Source organism: Mytilus trossulus, unplaced genomic scaffold (genome assembly GCF_036588685.1).
Source record: "Mytilus trossulus isolate FHL-02 unplaced genomic scaffold, PNRI_Mtr1.1.1.hap1 h1tg000247l__unscaffolded, whole genome shotgun sequence".
NCBI lineage: Eukaryota > Metazoa > Mollusca > Bivalvia > Mytilida > Mytilidae > Mytilus > Mytilus trossulus.
In genome coordinates this window covers 517,199-538,474 of record NW_026963318.1, presented here as the reverse complement: position 1 = coordinate 538,474, position 21,276 = coordinate 517,199, and the positions used below count along the sequence as shown (strand labels likewise).

The 21,276-nt window shown below is 30.6% G+C and overlaps 1 protein-coding gene across 6 annotated transcripts in view; it reads right to left on the bottom strand.

Annotated features, from left to right (window-relative positions):
* Positions 1-10,310: 10,310 nt before the first annotated feature.
* The window catches only part of LOC134701645 (myelin regulatory factor-like), a 95,488-nt gene continuing 84,522 nt past the window's right edge, over positions 10,311-21,276 (bottom strand). For all 6 annotated transcript variants that reach the window (XM_063562779.1, XM_063562780.1, XM_063562781.1 and 3 more), the window contains 7 exons: positions 20,880-21,032; positions 19,566-19,642; positions 19,024-19,162; positions 17,788-17,959; positions 14,613-14,715; positions 13,173-13,232; positions 10,311-12,838 (listed from right to left, as the gene is read on the bottom strand). In XM_063562779.1, the coding sequence (XP_063418849.1) occupies positions 12,728-12,838; positions 13,173-13,232; positions 14,613-14,715; positions 17,788-17,959; positions 19,024-19,162; positions 19,566-19,642; positions 20,880-21,032 (815 nt within the window). In that variant the 3' untranslated portion in view covers positions 10,311-12,727. The remainder of the gene's footprint in view (positions 12,839-13,172; positions 13,233-14,612; positions 14,716-17,787; positions 17,960-19,023; positions 19,163-19,565; positions 19,643-20,879; positions 21,033-21,276) is intronic.

Genomic DNA, 21,276 nt, shown 5'->3' with positions numbered 1-21,276 from the left:
TTATCTTGTCTATATTCTGTTAGCCATTGAACTGCTGAAAGGATGCTCATCAAATGACATACTGTGGATTCATGAGTATTCGTTGGATACCAATTTTCGTGGATTTCGTGGGTATAGGAGAACCATGAATTCAAATGTTCAACGAAATACAAATTTTGTAAAGACTTTTCCAAAACCACGAAATTAAATATCCACGAATATGTAAGTTTTCCTCAAACCACGAAAATTGGTACCCACGAAAAATAATGATTCCACAGTATACATATCACCCACACACTTACCTCTTATGCAGTTTGTTAAATATATTGAATATTTTCAACCTTGCCTCATTTGCAAAGATCATTTTATACATCACCAACATTTCTATAAATGACCTGCTACCATATATATTCAACATAAAATTAAGAATGGAAATGGGGAATATGTCAAAGAGCAGAAAAGAGCTGAAGGCCACCAATTGGTCTTCAACACAGCTAATTCCATTGAGTGCATCACATCCGCACCAATCTATATTCACAGCTGCTATTGAAACTTTATTCTATGTACAAATTATTAAAACCAGTGTTACAAATTCTCATTCTAATCAATACAAACTTTCATCTTAGATATTGCTTATCATAGACTTTTCAAACCTGTTGGTATTTGAGAGGAGGAAATGAAGAATCACTATTAGCCAACATCTTTCACAATAAATGGTCAACTACAGAATACCTCCCTTCAGGTTATTCAAATAGTTTTTTTCACAATAAATGGTCAACTACAGAATAACTCCCTTCAGTCTATTCAAATCATCTCTTTCACCTTTACCCCACCTGGTATGATAGAAATTACAAACAATACAAAAGTAAGATGATGTGGTATGATTACAGATGAGACAACATGTTCTTCCTTAGCTCTGCTGGATACCAAAATTAATCAAGTTTCCTTTCGAACAACATAATATTAATGGTTCTGACAATTACATCTTGAACCCTTTTAAAGTTGTAAACTTCTGTTGGATCAGCAATCAAAACAAGATTTATGAGTTACCAAAAAACTAACTATTTTGATAAGGGTTTAATGAAATTGTGAATCTGATGTTGATACTAAAACTTAAAATAAATCTATTGTGGTACATGTACATAAGGCTACATTGAAGACTTGTTAGTGACCTTCTGCTGTTGTTATTTTATTTGGTCGGGTTGTTGTCTCTTTGACATATTCCCCATTTCCATTCTCAATTTTACATACAATTTTGTTAAAAAATCCCTCTTAATGAGCATTAGTATAAAAAACATTTGACTCCTCTACAGTACCCTTCACACAAGTTTTCATCATTCTATTTTAAAGACAGATTAACAGAGTTGATTAATGTGTTGATTGATTAAAAAAAAGAATGGCCAACATAGATACATATATCTTGATTTCTATGGGGAAAAATATTAGTTTGGAAAAAATGAAACTCTGTTTCAATCATATTTATGATTTTTAATTAGCACAATAAAAACATGAGATAACAATCCAGAGGTAGTGATGCCTTTCCTATTTGTAGAAAGCTTTATATTTGAGAAAAAAAATATACAAAAATGCTTCATACCTATATGCAAAAACTTTGTTACGAAATTTTGTTACCTAAATTGAAAAACCTTATGTTGAGAAATTTTGTCAGTCATATGTCCATGGTTCACTGACTGCGTGAAAATTTTTTTTTATGCCCCATTTATGGGCATTATGTTTTTTGGTCTGTGCCTTCATTAGTTCGTCCGTCTGTCCTGCTTCAGGTTAAAGTTTTTGATGAAGTTGGAAGTCCAATCAACCTGAAACTTAGTACAAATGTTCCCTATGATATGATCTTTCCAATTTTTTAATGCCAAATTAGAGATTACCGCCCATTTTTGCGGCCCACTGCACATAGAAAATGATAGTGCAGATGGGGCATCTGTGTACTGGGGACCCATTCTTTTTTGTCATGTAAAATACTCACTTCTAACGAGTATTAAGACAATCCTCATTTGGTTTATGGAATCCTTGCAAAGTTTACATGTCTGACACACAGGGTTCACCTGACCTTAGTATTATTTCATGGATCATGATCAGTTTCTGGCTCTGTCTATTTTAGTCAGGAATATGACAGTTCTTGTCCATTCGTTTTTAATGTGTTTTGTTATTTGATTTTGCCATGTGAATATGGACTTTCCGATTAGATTTTCCTCTTACTTCAGAATTTTTGTAATTTTACTTTTTCCTAGGAACTAAAAACAATAGGACCACTATCTGATGTATGAAATGATTGTAAGTTCTACATGTCTGTCTGGCATGGTTTATCTGACCTTGACTTCATTTTCATTGATCATTGAAAAGTGTATGTGATACTTACATTCAAAACCTTAACATTAATTCAATCATAAGTTCAACAGGCAAGTTATTTCAGCATGTGCACACTTGTTAATAAAATTGAAAATTGAAATAGGGAAAGGTCTTCAGCTGGCACCTTAAGAAAAATATGTAATCATACGTTTTTGTCGAGCCCGAGACTTTTGTCGCAGAAAGCTCGACATAGGGATAATGATCCGGCGGCGGTGTTAGCTCACTTCTTAAAAGCTTTATATTTCAGAAGGTGGAAGACCTGGATGCTTCATACTTTGTATATGGATGCCTCATGTTACGAAGTTTCTGTCAGTTACATGTCCAATGTCCTTGACCTCATTTTCATGGTTCAGTGACTACTTGAAAAAAAAAAAAAAAAATTTTGTAATGTTAAATTCCCTCTTATTATAAGTAATAGGATAACTATATTTGGTATGTGCGTACCTTGCAAGGTCCTCATACCTGTCAGACAGTTTTCACTTGACCTCGACCTCATTTCATGGATCAGTGAACAAGATTAAGTTTTGGTGGTCAAGTCCATATCTCAGATACTATAAGCAATAGGTGTAGTATATTCAGTGTATGGAAGGACTGTAAGGTGTACATGTCCAACTGGCAGGTGTCATCTGACCTTGACCTCATCCTCATTTTCATGGTTCAGTGGTTATAGTTAAGTTTTTGTGTTTGGTCTGTTTTTCTTATACTGTATGCAATAGGTCTACTATATTTGGTGTATGGAATGATTGTAAGGTGTTCATGTCTAGCTGACAGGTGTCATATGACCTTGACCTCATATTCATGGTTCAGTGGTCAAAGTTAAGTTTTTGAGTTTTGGTCTTTTTTTCTAATACTATATGCAATATGTCAACTTTATTTGGTGTATGGAAATATTTTATGATCTATATGTCAGTCGCATAGGTTTTATTTGACCTTGACCTCATTTTCACGGTTCATTGCTCTGTGTTAAGTTTTTGTGAGTTTGTTTTTCTTAAACTATAAGCAATAGGTCAACTGTATTTGTTGTATCGAAGAATTGTTAGCTGTACATGTCTTCCTGGCATGGTTCATCTGACCTTGACCTCATTTTCATGGTTCAAAGGTCAATGTTAAGTTTTCTTGTTTTGTTAAATTTATGTGACAGTTGTAATTAAGCTTTATATTTAGGTCTATCAACATAATATCAATGATTCGTAAAGAAGGCGAGACATTTCAGTGTGTGCACTCTTGTTTGATTGAGTTAAGTCTGCCAATTGATATTTTATCTTGTGTTTTCCTATGTTGTGATGTTATGCTATTGTTTCAGAAAAAAGGGAGAAGGTTTGGATCCATTAAAACGTTTAATCCCGCTGCAAATGCTTGCACCTGTCCTAAGTCAGGAATCTGATGTACAGTAGTTGTCGTGTGTTTATGTTATATATACGTGTTTCTCGTTTCTCGTTTTGTTTATATAGATAAGACTGTTGGTTTTCCCATTTGAATAGTTTTCACTAGTAATTTTGGGGCCCTTTATAGCTTGTTGTTCAGTGTGAGCCAAGGCTCCGTGTTGAAGGCAGTACTTTAACCTATAATGGTTTACTTTTTAAATTGTTATTTGGATGGAGAGTTGTCTAATTGGCACTCACACCACATCTTCCTATATCTTAGTAAAGTTAAAAAAGGATATCAAACTTAACTCTAAAACACATAAATTAACTAAATAAAAAAAAACATACAAGACTAACAGAACAATGGCAAGAGGCTCCTGATTTGATACAGGTGCAATAATGCTGCAGTGTTAAACATGGTTTGTGAGATCTTAATCCTCCCGATAGCTCTAGCCAACTTAAAATAAACAAACACAGAAATACCCACAATAAAACTTATGTTGAATATGAGTCTGGTGTCAGAAAAGGTAACAGAAGAAACTAAGTATAATGTTTGATTATAAATTTTGAATTTCTGTGGGAACCCTGCATTTAATCAAAAGGTACAAAGGTTCTGCAAAGTGGGTCAACCAAGATGAAGGACAGCAAATTGGGCTACTGCAAGTGAAAGGTGTGAAACATTTCATAATTTGGTCTGAAGCTTTTTAATGATAAAAAAACTATTCAGAGTATCTTGCCCTGTTAAAATAAAGTTTGGTGCTGATGAGGATTTTTTAAAAAGTTTTTCTACATTTTTTCTGCATTGTTACTAAAAATTGACATTTTTTAAAAGAGAACATTTAGATTCAGTTGGGGATTACATTTTTATACACATCATTAATCAACTTTGTCAAAACTTCATAGGATTTTATGAAAGTTAGATAGAAGCTTCTTCAAGATCAAGAAATAACACCTTTAAAAAGACATTTGATTTAAAAAAGAATATTTGAATAGGATAATGGATATGGGCATTACTACATTACACTTTTACTCTGAATATTTTTTGTGAAAATTTAGAATATGAAAATCTAAAATAAGGAATATCATATTTAAAACAAATTTAACATTTGCACAATGGTAATTCATAATGATTGGCTTTAAGTTTTCACACTTAATTTCAGAATTAGTGTTAAAATATTGAGTTTGAGAAAATGTGGTTTGTAATTACCTCCCTTTGACACATAATTTAAAAAAGAAATGACTTTACTGTAATAAGATAAGATGGTAGGGGAAAACTTTATTTGATTCTGAGAGAACATCAGCTCTATTGAACTTTTTTTCAGAATATATCAAACATTTGACTAATGTTAAAACAAAAGCACATGTAATCAACATTTTGGCTGTATGATATCATATTAAGTTAAAATCAACTTCAGCTTGAAGTTCCTCACAGGACACCATTTAAATAATATAAAAGTTTTGTATGTGAAAACAATGTTGTTAAATTTACATATCCTTTCATTCTTTTTCAAAATATAATCTTTGACAACTTATTTATCGGTTTGTATCTTGACAAATGAAATTGACAAATTAAAGATTTATCCTATAATTAAAAAATTTTTTTATGTTCAAAATTGCTATTTTGACATTTGCTGAAGAAAAACATGGTTTTTAATACCAAGGATGTATTTATATTTATGGGATGATATGAAATAAGGAAAAAAAGTACCTCAAAAAAGAATGTTTTCAGATCCTGAAAATTGAGACTGATGAAAATAAATTTATCTATTTATTGATTGTTGTTGTTTCAAAACTACACTTTCAACACTAAATGCAATGTTGAGGTGGGTAGTTTTCATTGTCACAGGAATCAAGTGTTCCTAGAGAAACCACAACCTTTGGCAGGAAAATATTTGTTGGTTAGCTTAAAATAATTTGCATTAGAAAACATTTAGTTTTAAAATGCATTATAACAGCAATAAATGCCCTGGGTTTTTTTTTTTTATTTTTGTCAACAGTTTGGTGATTTTGTGTCATGAATTTGAACACCATGTTCGTTATTTTTCCCATTGAGAATTTTTTTACTGTATTCAATATGTGAAAGGGAGATCATTTTCCACCATGATTTGTTGCTTGTATTATATTGACTAAATATAATTAAAAATAAAGTAAATTTTGATGCAATTCCTATTTAATAATGGTCACACATATTCTTTAATTGATAAAAAGTTCATATCATGGAAATAAATTTTTCATCTTACTTTTTCAATGTTGTCCATAATCATGACTCATTCAAAACTATTCTTCATTTTCATGTTAACTATTTTGTTTTGTGAAATATTTAATTTGTGATCATGAGAACTGATTTTGAGGTGATTGTTTATATTGGCTTATTACCTATAGTAAAGTCCAGATAGGGTCAATTATTCTTCATTTTCATGTTAACTATTTTGTTTTGTGAAATATTTAATTTGTGATCATGTGAATTAATTTTGAGAGGTGATTCTTTATATTGGGTTATTACCTATAGTAAAGTCCAGATAGGGTCAACAACTAGAACAGCTGTTTTCTAACCCAACTCTTTATGCATAACTACAGGACCAACAGCCAAGGCTTGTAAAATTGATTATCTCTACAGACAAGCAGAAACATTGGTTAATATTCTCGACACAAGAGTCATATGTTTAAGAACCACAGACACCCCCATAAAAGCCATGGCTTGATGTATTTAACGTTGCTATGATTCATTAGCACAAGTTTTAAGATGTGGTTAGGGAAAAATGGAAAACATTGTTTCTGAAATGATGATATGTATAGATTATTACATGGCATTTTTCATATCAAACCCTTTATTGGCCCAAGGTTGTGATATCAGCCCAAGAGCCGGAGGCTCGAGGGCTGATATCATGAACGAGGGCCGATAAAGGGTCTGATATGAAAAATGACATGTAATTATCTTTTTATCATATACTTCAGCAGAAGATGTACAGACAAGAAATATTAAAATTTAATTTTTGTTTGTCTTTGCACTTTCAGAAAATATTTACAGACAACCAAAACAAATTCATTACTTTAATTGTTTTATTGATGACAAGCATTTTATTTGTTTTTCCAGTTCCTTCAATAATATTGTCACCTCATTTATGTCTTTCAAAACAAGTTTAACTTAATTCTTTTTTGCTCCCCAACTACCGAGGGCCCTCATGGGTTTTTTGATTATGTGATTACTTGGCCGTTTTTTTAATGATTATTTGATTATTAAGCCAAATATTTCATGATTATTTGATTACCTAGGACTGTATTTTTAGTTTATGATTATTTGATTACTAAAGATAAGCAAATATTTAATGATTATGTGATTATATTGGCAAAAAAATGGTGATTATGTGATTACTAGGACCCCCCCCCCCCATAAGGGGCCTCACTACCGTACTTTGGGAAAAGTCTTACACTTGCCGTTTTCCGCGTTCTGTTGTCGTTTTCAATCAAATTTCCGGAAATGCACGAAGTTGCATGTGATAAACGTCACGGAAATTAACGGAAAGGCATGTGATAACATTCCGGAAGCAGTCAATAAAGGTACCTTTATCAGCCCGCTATGGAAATTCTTAAGAATCTGGTCAATATACCTAGTACTCCTTTCATAGCCTTTTGATATTTTTAAATGTTATTGAACTGTAAAATTTTAGTAATATTTTATACAAGTATATGATAAAATTTGTTTATTAGGATTTTCATTTCAGAATCTAGGTATATCTTTCCAATATAATCAAATGTCTCTTTGTGTATTGTTGTGTTCTTATTTACTCGAGACTCAATATGACTGTACCTCCTTTTCACAGAAACAATGAATCAAAGCTTCATAAAGCTGGATATCAGGCTAAATGTGAACATGCTATAGTGTTATTTTTGCATCTATCCCTAATCAACTACCTAGATAGATATAGGAAGATGTGGTGTGAGTGCCAATGAGACAACTCTCCATCAAAATAACAATTTAAAAAAAAGTAAACCATTATAGGTCAATGTACGGCCTTCAACAGGGAGCCTTGTCTCACACCGAACAACAAGCTATAAAGGGCCCAAAAATTACTAGTGTAAAACCTGTTTACTGAATACTATACACACAAGTTCATGCGCCTTTTTCGAGTCAGGAAAATCAATGGCTGTATTTAGTTATATCTTAATGTCTTTTTTGTTTATGGCATATCTTTGATTGCTCTGTTTAATTACTTCCAATATTTCATTGCCTCTTGGCAATTTAGATATTGGAGGAACACTTGTCTATTGTAGTCTATATGTGCATGCTTGATGTTTTTTGATTGTTGTCTCATTGATAATATTTCCTTTCGTCTATCTAACATTGTAGTTTGGGCTAAAAATCTGACCACAAACATAACTCTCCAAACATAATTCAATATAAACCAAAAATTCATCTGGAGTACGGACGGTCAATAATTTGACCCATCCCCGAGTCAAACAAGATTTAAATCAGTATTTTCTCCTTATCTGCTAAGCATGTGAAGTAAAAAAAACTGATTAACTCAGCATTTTGACTCATGTTTTTCAGTAACAGTGCTAAGTCCTTCTGGGGACTGTCACCATCTTGGCTAGCCTTTAAAAACCTTACTGATGGTCGGGTTCAAATAAAGGTATATTTATGTAATGTTTGCCACTGGTTAATAAGCTTCCATCAACAAAGAGTCCTGCTCACCAACTTGTAATCTCTCAAGTAATTTCCCACACACTCTGCTCATTACATTACTATTGAAACAACTCTTTAAAGGGTATGCTAGTTGCCTGTATATGTAGCAAGGCTAAATTTCTGTCCCTATTCCAACCTAACCTAATTTTCCAGTGGCTGTTCAAATAGTTGCCCTTCATCTTGTTATTCCTTAACTGCCAAAACCTAGATTGTATTTATTGTTAATTTGTTCTTGTCCTGAACATGCATGAAATATTTGCCACTGGATATAAAGCAAGCAACAATCAATAAATCAAGTCATCTTTGTGTAATAGAATCTTGACATCTTTTGGTTCTTTGTTTCATTGGGTTGCTGCCTCATTGACATATACCCACACCTCCTTTCATTGTTCCTAAGTCTTAACTTCTTCCATATAATGTTTAGGGCTCGCAAAACACCTTATCGCTTATCCCGTCTGACCCGGATGCTTGAACTTTTGACGCATACAACAATCACTTTACCATTGTGGCATCAGTTATTTTGTTTTATGACATCAAAATTTTATGGGAACCTGTATGATATCCAATTATGGTGGACAAATAGCGATAAGGTGTATAAAAACAAACTATAAATATGACAATAAAATTTAATATCAATGACAAAGTTGTAACAAGTTTACATCAGAAGTAGGCACACAACTAGCTCAAGCATCTTATTTGATTTAGAACACAAGTTGACAGCAATTTATTTTTACAAAGCCTAAACCTGAAAAACATTTATATTAATATTATTATTTATTACTTCAAACTTTCTGATCAATGACCTCATTACATTCTACTATTCTGAAATATTTCCATGAAGCATATTTTGATTCTAAATTTGTATTTTGATTTTTTTTTACAAAATGAAAACATTTTTATGAACTATGATTATAGGTAACGAGAATGCAGTGCTAAGCAACACACTTATGGAATGAATATGTATAGAATGATTTTATACACAAAATGTTTACAAAATATACAATTGTTCAAAATAAATTATATGAAATATGCATATGGCATATAAAAAATCTTTAAAATATTTCTCTTTTTGGAATGTAAGTGTGTTGAAATCACAGGAATGTTTTAAAAGAATCATTGATGAAATACAAAAAAAATCCTTTTTTTTTTTTTTTTTTTAAATTTCATTTACCCTTCATTATATTTACTTTGGTCCTCTTTTGATTTCATTTGAAAGGAACTTTTTCTGTATTGATTCTTAATGGTAATATATGTAACACAATGTCTTCAAAAATAATTAAAGTTGGAAATAGATACTTTTTATCTACTTCAATATAAAAATGTTCAAGTATTCAATAACAAAAATGGAAAACAAATATAAAACCAATGAATATGTATGACTATAGTCTCATACGTTGCAATCTCTTTGGCTTATGCAGAGTATATACAATGCAAAATGATTATGCAAATTGTAATTATGACAACTTATGAATATTTATAAATGAATTCAAATATATATCTTTGTAATTATTCCACAATTTGCATAAATATTGTGTAAGTCTTTTTTTTTGCTTTGGCCATCTTTTCCCAACAGAGTATTTATAAAGAACAAATTTATTCTAGAGTATTGTAAAGAAATATTTCTTTAATTGTTCATTTTTTTAATATCTTTGCATAGTTTTTATAATGTTAAAATCTTATAAAATATCTCTGTTTTAATCTCACCTTTTTTAGAGTAATCTTATAAATAAATTCAAAGTTCGAATGATTTTAAGTTCTTTTTTGTGTTTAAGCCAATACAAGCCTCAATTTATCTATAATTTTATTTTATTACTATGAAGCAAATAAATTTCTATTGTCTTATAATTTTTTTCTTCAAAAAATCAATTGTTAAAAAGACTATGTGTACCGTACTGTGAAAACTCAATTTTCTCTATTTTCTCTAGGTAAAGTCAAAACTTAATTTTGTCTACTTTCTAAGAGACAAAAGGGTCAATCCAATCTGTTTATGACAGACTCTGAGCATCTGACCTGACATTTCATCAAGTAAGTCAGACAGTTATGGTCAATTTAAAATCACTTGGAGTATAAAACAAATCTGTCTATGTCTTCATAATATCTGGGCATAAAAATCTCAATTATCTAGAGTAATGACAATTCTGTCAGATCTTCAATACACAACCTTTGATTATTTCTTGTGTTAACAAAGATTTAATATCACTTATTTAACCAATCTCAGATGTGTGAATACATAGAAAAAATGGTATTATGAAATATTCAGGAAAACATAAATCTCACTTTGTACTGAGTAATATATATATTTTACACTCCAAAAATCATTAACATGAAAAAATAAATACAAAATGATAAAAGCTATTTACAATAAAAATACTGAATAAAAATGGATGAACAAACAAATAAAGCAATGCATAAACTACACATAGTGATAATAAAATCTGAAATAAAGTCTTCAAAAGCTAAAACTGCCTTGTAAGCTAATAGGGTGAGTTATCATAGTGACCAAGCCATTATAAACATAGCCATCTTTTATCACATTGTCATTTCTTATGTTCAGCCATTTAAAGCTGATGTGGCGTTAACATCTTAATGACAATGAGCAGACTCAATAACAATTTTCAGAGAATCATGAAATGTTTACAAAAATTAATGAGAACAATTTATATATACAACTTGATATATAGCACTACTTGATGTAATATAAAATTACTATAAAATAAAGTATTGCATAAGAAATTCATAAACAACCACACATCATAAACAAATTACATCATAAACAAATTACCAGTCTTAGACTGATATAACTGTATAACAATTGTAGGAGAAAAACTCATAAATAAAACACAAAAGATTCGACATTTTTATGCAACAGGTAGCTCTAATTCCAGGGGAGTTTCCCATATGATCAGGAGATAAATCAGTCAGTTTAAAAAACTAGAGGATTATGGGAAATTTCAGTAAAACAAAAAGATAATAATGTTGCTCCATTGGTTGTATACCCATTGTTTATGACATTTTTATCTAATCAAATTTTGGTGTATTCTTTTGAAAATATTAACATGAATGGATATAATTTTATTATGGTTGATTTGACATTAAATACGGTAGAAGAGAACTATAATAAAAAAATATGAAGTAACAGTACCCCAAAATATACTACTTTACTTAAAAGTAAGAGAAATAGAACTTTACTTTATAAAGTAAGTGTGTACCCTGTTTAAAATGTTCAACAAATATATATTTTTTTTCAAATGAAGACATAATTTTGGTAAAATGAGGAAGATATATAAAGTGAATACTTTTCTATAGATAAATTAATGGAATGGGATTTTAGTATCAGCTTAACAGATTCATTAACCTTGACTCTTATAGTAATAACTGATGCATATTTTGCATAATTTTGTAAAGTTGTTAACACCAGTATTGTAGAAGCCATTATGCAACATCCAAACTGTACTTTTCGTATTGCTCATACTATGGAAGTTCTTAAATAAAACATACAATACAAACTACTTGATCATGAAAGATTTCACCACTATCTCAATGTAAAACTGATGTTCAATCTATATTTCTTTAGGCACCCTACTTAATACAATGAAGTGGAATATCAAGGTTCCTCGTCATTTACGACCTTACAAATTTTTAAAGCTAAAAAAATGGAACTGAATGCTCCTGATCATAGACAGACAGGACAAACGTCAATCGTCCGTTTACTTAAATTGACACATAAATCTGTTTTGAAACAGGTAATAAAGCACAATATAAATATCATGATTCATTCATAACAATATAGCTGATCCCAATCAATGTCAATCCATTCAATTTCACAAATAGATAAAGATTGAAATGCATTTTTTTTTGGGGGGGGGGGGGGGGGGGAGGGAATAAAATAACAAAATACCAAATATTTTAAATTTTACATAAGAATTCAATATGAAACTATAAACTCTTGTCAAAAAAATCATTATGCTCTTTACCACTGTAAAAACTAAATGTATTTCTTAAAACTCTAACAAAATAATTTTGTATTAAATTCAAAACTTCTATAACTTCAGGACACATAATCCAAAAGCTAAGATTATAAAGCAAACAAAAATAAACATCACATATTGCATTTAAAATAATACAGAAATTCTATGAACAAGAAGTAAAAGTTTATAGAGTCAATATTTAAATTGACACAAATTTGATATATTCTTCAATCTGTCACAGTTTTCCCCTTAGCACATCATTGAGCTGATATTATCAGCTAGCATTGGTGTTCTTGTGTAGAGCATCTAACACCAGTGTTCTCAGGCAGACATTATCATCCAACATCTGTGTTCTTACAACAATCTCATTTCTTGCTAGGACAAGAATCTTTATTACACTCTCGGACAAACCTTATATGGTGTTCATGAAAATCTCCCAGTCTTTCTGTGGGTAATGAACATACATCTGCAGTTCCCTGTAAAAAAATAAAAAGTCTATGAGAAATATTACTCAGTAGTCTCCCTTAACCAATATGTTTACATCATTAACTAACAAGAATGTTTCAGTAGTACATGAATGCTAGAAAGGCACAATCATTTTCTATGTTCAGTGGACTCTGGAATTAGGGTCAAAACTAATAAATCTAATAAATCTCCATTATTGTACAAAGTGTCCATTCATATAAAAATAAAGAAATGTGGTATGATTTGAAGTAAATTCAAGCAACTACATGTCCCTATAAGGCCTTACACAATGAGCAAAACGTAGCTATAGAAGACCCCAGCATGATAATGTATTTTATGACATACCTTTTCAGCAATTCTATATATATAATCACTGGTGAAGAATTGTGTTACAGGTACACGCCACTGAAATTTAAAAAAAAAATTATTATGATAAAATTACAAGGTTTTGAATTTCTTAAAATTTACACTTTTTTTAAAATCAATAAAATCATAATATTGACTAATTGTATCGCAAAAACATATTTCATATAGAATGTGACCCATAGTTAGAGTGTATTTATTATAGATTATCATTGATCATCTCACTGAGATTGATTTAGTTACTCGAGTAACACTACCAATGGATGTCTTCAAATCTTCAAATACAATACAGTTATTTCTTTATTGCATGTAAAATCTTGTGCATTTAAAAATCACTTGACAATATTCATGAATCAAAGTGCTTGTAAGCACTATAGGGTAGAGATTGCTTTAATTATCAGTGGGAAGTAAAATTAACAAGTGAAACTGCGAGCTACTGCTCACTGATGATACCCCCGCCGCAAGTGGATAATATTAATAGTGTAAAAATATGCAAGTGTTCGGTAAACAGGAAGTTGTCGAGTGATTAATCTGAAAACGTTTCACATGGTATAGCTGACTTATATAAATCCTGAAACCAAATTTCAGAAATCCTTGTATTGTAGTTCCTGAGAAAAATGTGACGAAAATTTTCAACTTGGCTATCATGGGTAAAATCATACAAGTGTTCGGTAAACAGAAAGTTGTAAAGTGATCAATCTGAAAACGCATCACACAGTATAGCTTACTTAGATAAACCCTGAAACCAAATTTCAGAAATCCTTGTATTGTAGTTCCTGAGAAAAATGCAACGAAAAATATTCATGGGACGGATGGACTGACGGAAGGACAGACAGAGGTAAAACAGTATACCCCCCTTTTTTAAAGCGGGGGTATAAATATTGCATTGCGGTAGCTGATTCAACTAAAGTTCTAGAAAATAGGAGATAACTCATTCAACAATGACATTATTTATATTTTTAGAGCAGATACCTTGAAATAGTTCTGTAATATTCTGGACAGGTGTAATATGGTTTTGTAATAGGATAGGATGTATAGAATGTTATGATCAATGTACTATATTCTGTGTATCAAAAAGGTAGTGATAAGCCTTGAAAGATTTAGATATCAAGTCTGTAACATAGGGTTTTAATTGCATTTCATGCAATCTTTATCCAAAAACTCTTTACTTATTACAAGACAATTTAACAACTATTTTCTATAGTTTTGCCATGATTTTTGTTGTAATCATTACTGAATTAGCTTTATAAACATAACATTGAGATTAGTTTCATATTCAAATCTTTTTTAAAATTGATTAAGGATTCTTTTTAAAACAAAGAATATTTCTAAGATAGTACAACATGAAACAAGACTTACCTGATGAGGTTGTATATAATGCAGATCATTATAATTCAGTTTTCTTGCACAATTTTGACTTACCTGATGAGGTTGTATATAATGCAGATCATTATAATTCAGATTTCTAGCACAATTTTGATGTGTTTTGGTAAGACACAAAGTCACATTAACATCTGAAGATACTCTGAAAAAAACCAATATTTAACAATATAAATATTTGCTCAAACAAAAAATATAACAACATAAATGTTTGCACAGATATAAACAAAATTGTAAGGGTTTAAGAACCCAGTGTCTCACCTACTTTTGCTGTTAATTGCCAGCTCAACAAAAATGAGGGAAAAAATCAATAAATATTCCTCTCTTTACTATCTTTTGATTGCAAGAAGCTTTTGTCAAAGCTGTTAAAAAAAATTCCAGGATAGTTATGAATCTAATACATGTAAACATTTTATAAACTTTATAAACTGCTGACTGTATGTAATGTTAACTGGAAGAAAAAAAATCCATTCATAAGTAAAATACAGATAAACAGGTACAAAATTTTAACAAGATTTCCTTTAAGATACTAGATTTTTTATCATAAACAAGCTTCTGTCCCAGTTAGGTACATATCCAGTATTGTTAAAGAAATTTATTAAAATTTAAAAACTTTAACCACAGAGTGAATGTATTGTTTCTTGGCAAATAAACTAAGTCCTTTCATAGGTAAAATATGGAAAACAGGAATTTTATTTTTACAAAATTTACTTCTGGATACTATCTTATGATCATTAACAAGCTTCTGTACAGATTTGGTAGAAATCCAGGATAATTAAAGAGCGTTATTAAAATTTCCAAAACTTTAACAACAGAGTGAATATTTGTGTACGCCACCACCAACGACGGAATGTAGGATCACTATGTTTCGCTTTTTCAACTAAAGTGAAAACCTAGACAAAAATCTGAATGAAACCCACTTCGATTTCATCTGGAAAAGAAGAATAGGAGTAAGATTTATTTATCTGCCAGAGTTTGATAGATTTGTGGCTTAATATCCAATAGAAAATATTTCATCAATTTAAAGTTTTTTATTGTTTGTATTAATTCTATTTACACAAAAGGATTGGATAAATTTTCAAATCCTTTTACATACAAGATATACGGAATAATAATTGTTTTTCACATTTTACACTACCAGGGTAATTTCTACATGATTTGTGTCACAATGACAAAGGGGAGGCAATCCTCTGTTGTCTATCAATAATGATTGGATTATACTCCATAAATACTGAAAATTCAGAAATCATTGCGAGGTTTTTATTATTGCAAAAAATGCGACAGAGTTGTAAACGCATTTTAGTCTAAAATGACAAAATCGCAATAATAAATGCACGCAATAATTTCTGAATTTACAGTAGTTCATGCATATTCAATTCAATATTCCTATTCTTAAAGGTTTGTTGGACTGAGGTGGACTAAGAAAAAGACAAAAAAAATTGACAACCCAGCTACATTGGTATTACCAACACATAAATAAAACAAAATTAGCCATATTTCTATATTCAAGCTATCAATTGAGACTAACTTTCTTTCCCACAGCTAAATGTGATACTACAAGATGTATTTCAAATTAATACTCAACTCCAGACTTGGATATAATAGTTCATGAAGAAGAAAACCCGACTGATAGGAATGTTGGAAGTAGCAGAATATTCCAATCAGTTACTGTAACTTCAGCAGTGATATTGTTGGCTTTTTCAAAACTACCTTTACCCTTTTTAATTGGGAAAATATGCGTCATTTTCATCAAATTGGGAAATTTAAAATAAACCATGAATTTTACTGAAACTTCAATTTACAGACCCATTTTCAAGAGTCAAACCCTGCTTTAAAATAAGACCCCATTTTATCAGTGATGATACTTAAATAGACCCTCAAATGTACACATACCGGTGTATAGTCATTTTAGGCATGATTTTTTTTTAAATGAGTGCTTTTCAGTTTGTATTCATGCACAATTACTACCGAGACTGCACTGTTTGGGAAAAAAGTTGTCTTTTTGGGAATAATTTTAAAGCCATTTTTTTCAAATTGGGATTCTTCTCCAGGGGAAAAAGTCTTTATTCTCCATTAATTTAAGGCAAACAATATCACTGTTGAGAAAAATGCAACTGGGTTATAATCGCAAATATATAAACTGACTTTTTGATCTTTTTTAATATGAATAAAGCAAAAATTTCCTGAATATCACAAACATCAAAATTGTGATTTAGTGTAATATGACAAAATCACAATAATAAAAGCATGCAATAAATTCTGAATTTACATTAGTTCTATATTGCTAATTACAATAACTAGTATGATCTTTCAAATAAAATTAAATTAAACAAGACTAAATGACAATAGAACATCTCACTGGTCAAACATTTTGGTCTCTTGAAGAGAATTGCCTCATTCGCAATCATACCACAACTGTTTTATAAATGACCCTAGGATACCTTGCTGATCAAAAATTTTAAACTATATAAACTTAAGGTTCTTTATATCAACTTACCCAAATGATAGCATGAAGGATGTTCTTATGTCCCAAAACATACTATATATAACCATGTAAGTTTTATTGTATGCTATTATATCAACTTACCCAAAAGATAGCATGAAGGATGTTCTTATGTCCCAAAACATACTATATATAACCATGTAAGTTTTATTGTATGCTATTATATCAACTTACCCAAAAGATAGCATGAAGGATGTTCTTATGTTCCAAAACATACTATATATAACCATGTAAGTTTTATTGTATGCTATTATATCAACTTACCCAAAAGATAGCATGAAGGATGTTCTTATGTCCCAAAACATACTATATATAACCATGTAAGTTTTATTGTATGCTATTATATCAACTTACCCAAAAGATAGCATGAAGGATGTTCTTATGTCCCAAAACATACTATATATAACCATGTAAGTTTTATTGTATGCTATTATATCAACTTACCCAAAAGATAGCATGAAGGATGTTCTTATGTCCCAAAACATACTATATATAACCATGTAAGTTTTATTGTATGCTATTATATCAACTTACCCAAAAGATAGCATGAAGGATGTTCTTATGTCCCAAAACATACTATATATAACCATGTAAGTTTTATTGTATGCTATTATATCAACTTACCCAAAAGATAGCATGAAGGATGTTCTTATGTCCCAAAACATACTATATATAACCATGTAAGTTTTATTGTATGCTATTATATCAACTTACCCAAAAGATAGCATAAAGGATGTTCTTATGTCCCAAAACATACTATATATAACCATGTAAGTTTTATTGTATGCTGTACAGGGATTATGAAGGTCTGTGTCACAATACGTTTCATCTACTGTTGCTAATGTTTTGTTCAAATGACTGACAATAATCTCTGCATGAAGGTCAACTGAAATAAATAAGAAACATATCATCAATTCCTAAGGTGATTTCTTATGAAGGAGTTTGAATATCATTGGTCATATTTGCCTTGTCTGGACCTAGCTTACTATATAGGGTTTTGGACATCTCTTTATTATACCTTGTCAGATCCTTTCATAGCTTACTATATAGCATGGGTTTTGGACATCTCTTTATTATACCTTTTCAGATCCTTTCATAGCTTACTATATAGCATGGGTTTAAGACATCTCTTTATTATACCTTGTCAGATCCTTTCATAGCTAACTATATAGCATGGGTTAAAGACATCTCTTTATTTTACCTATTGAAGGCTGTAACTAATAAAAATGAGCTTTCAGCCTTTTTAAGGGAAAGCCAAGTATTGTAAATTTTGTCTACGATAAAACTTTTAATAATTTTGCCTAGATCTCTTTTTGTGATATTTTTTCATATAATGCTACTGGATTGAGATAAGAAGTAGAATAGGAACAAAACAATGTTATAGACATAGGCCATTGATGTTACTTGGGAAATTAGCAATTAACTGATTATCAATACTATTTGAAATTCGAGGATATTTTGCAGAGTGAGATGAGATTTCAGCCAAGATAAAACATCTCATTTAAAAAAACTTTGTATTGGTGGGAAAATGAATTTTTACGGATTTCATTGGAATACTGTAAATCCAGAAATTATTGCGTTCATTTATTATTGCAATTTTGTCAATTTAGTCTTAAATGCGATTTTCATTTTTACGATTTTGAGAAAAATCCTGATTAATTCATATAAAATATTTCAAAATGCAAGTTTAAATTATTGCGTTTACAACTCTGTCACATTTTTCGCAACAATAAAACCTTGCAATAATTTCTGAATTTACAGTAGTTAAATCCACAAATTCAAAAGTTCAACTAAAACAAGTTTCTAAAGGCTTCTATGCAACCATGCCTGTGACAAACCCATGAAAACAAATTATCCTCAAAAGTACATTTTTTCCTCAATCCATAAAGATTGGTATCCACAAACATTAAGAAATAAATATTAATATGAATGCCTTAAATCACCCCTTACCTGCATGTCTCTTCTTCCTTCTGTTCCTGATCAATGTATTTTGTATCTCGTTAGTATTAACGTTGCCAACGTTACTGTATTGTGGTCCATTAGAGTTGTTTATAACTACAATGATGTTATTATCATCGGGTTTCTTGGTCTGAAATTCACAATTTTATAGGTTTATATTAAATCAGAAAATTTTGAATTATTCATAACAACAAAATATCAGTAATTTTTTTTTTCAACAGGGTTATATCATTTTATATAAATTATAATCAGTATATATTAAAACATGTATCATAATTGCCATTATTCAAATTTGTTCCTTGTAAAACAAATTCTGGGAAAACTTCAAAGACTTTGAAAAGTTGAGCAAGGAATGCTTATTTTTATAGAGTATCTTATTTAATATGTTTCATATGCTCAATCCATGTAAGGTTTGTGATTTATTGCTAAATCTAAGTATAATACTTCTGAACAAAGAACTGTTAGTCTATCTAAAAAATCAAAAAAATCACCCCCCCCCCTCCCTCCCCCTAAAAATAAAACTTAAAACATACTGTAGTTTTTTCCTCCCCAGGAAGTTCATTGGTCTCCTCCTTTGAGTTGTTCATCTCTGTATGGTTATTATCAACAACTGTAAAAAAGAATAGTTATAAATATTATGTTATCATCTACTACTAGGGGGTGTTTTAAAGACCTCAACTACCCATGACGAACCCGCACAGTCCATATGTTTTATCACATTTTTTTAAAAGAATTCTTACTGATTATTCAGTAAACAAATGAATCAATACTAGACCACTTACGACTAGTTGTTGATGAATGATACCATACTCTGTGGGCTAAAAACTTATAGTCATAAAAACTTTGTCATTTTTACTCTTTGAGTATGTTTGTTTTGTTCATGCATCGTTGACAAGGTAATTGAATTTGATGCGACTGTCATACAAGGGAGAGGTTTAGCTAGCTATAAAACCAGGTTCAATCCACCATTTTCTACATTAGAAAATGCCTGTACCAAGTAAGGAATATGACAGTTGTTATCCATTCGTTTGATGTGTTTGGACTTTTGATTTTGCCTTTTGATTTTTGATTTTCCTTTTTGAATTTTCCTCGGAGTTCAGTATTTTTGTGTTTTTTACTTTTTTTTTATAGTATCAAATAGCAGGATGTATAATTAAACTGACAGGCAGATCTGAGAATCCTTTACATGGTGCAACTGATCATAAGAATGTTCAAGACCAAATTATCTAATAGTATTATTTCTTAATAAGGGAGCTGAGAAACAGAACAAATTACTAAACATTCAATGCTCTTTTTTATATAGATTAGATTGTTGGTTTTCCTGTTTGAATAGTTTTACACTAGTAATTTTTGTGACCCTTTATAGCTTGCTGTTCGATGTGAGCCTAGGCTATGTGTTGAAGACCGTACCTTGACCTATAATGGTTTACTTTTACAAATTGTGACTTGGATGGAGAGTTGTCTCATTAGCACTCGCACAACATCTTCCTATATATATATATATAGGCATGGTAGGAATCATTAAATTTTAAACTATTGTTGAACCAGGAAATAATACTGCTTTCAATTAATGTATTGTGGATTCATTATTAGTGGTCAAAAATCATATTCCAATATGTTAAGTAAGCTCATTATTTGTAGGGGTATTGTGTATGAGGTGACTTATAGAGGCAATAGCCCTTTAAATCTTGCTGTTCCTTATGAGCCAAGGTTCCATGTTGAAGGCTGTACTTAGACCTAAGCTATAATGGTTTACTTTTACAAATTGTGACTTGGATTGCCATTTATCTCATTGGCACTCATACCACATCTTCTTATATATTTATTGACAAATTACTGATACTTACTTATATAGGGGGGTTGGTTATTTTGTGGCTGAATGATGATTTGTGGAGTGACATATGGATAAGGCCAACCTCCTTCATCGTCCCGATAAGGTGGAGGACAACAAAAACATTCACCAGGTTCGTGTGGTATCACAGGCAATCCATCAGAAGTGTCTGCAAATATAAATAAAATGGAAAATCATTTTTATTTTCATCTGGTGCAAAATTGATTTGTGCTTGTTTCACCCCTTCACCATTTCCAGAAAGTTCAAATAAAACTCATTAATTTCAAAAAAAACTCAAATTTCAAATAGATCTCATAAATTCTTTTTAATTTTACTATAAATTCATTATTATTCATGGTGTAATAAATATCATATCTCCCCACCGAGAGGCAGGCTTCAGCTGGCCCCTTAGA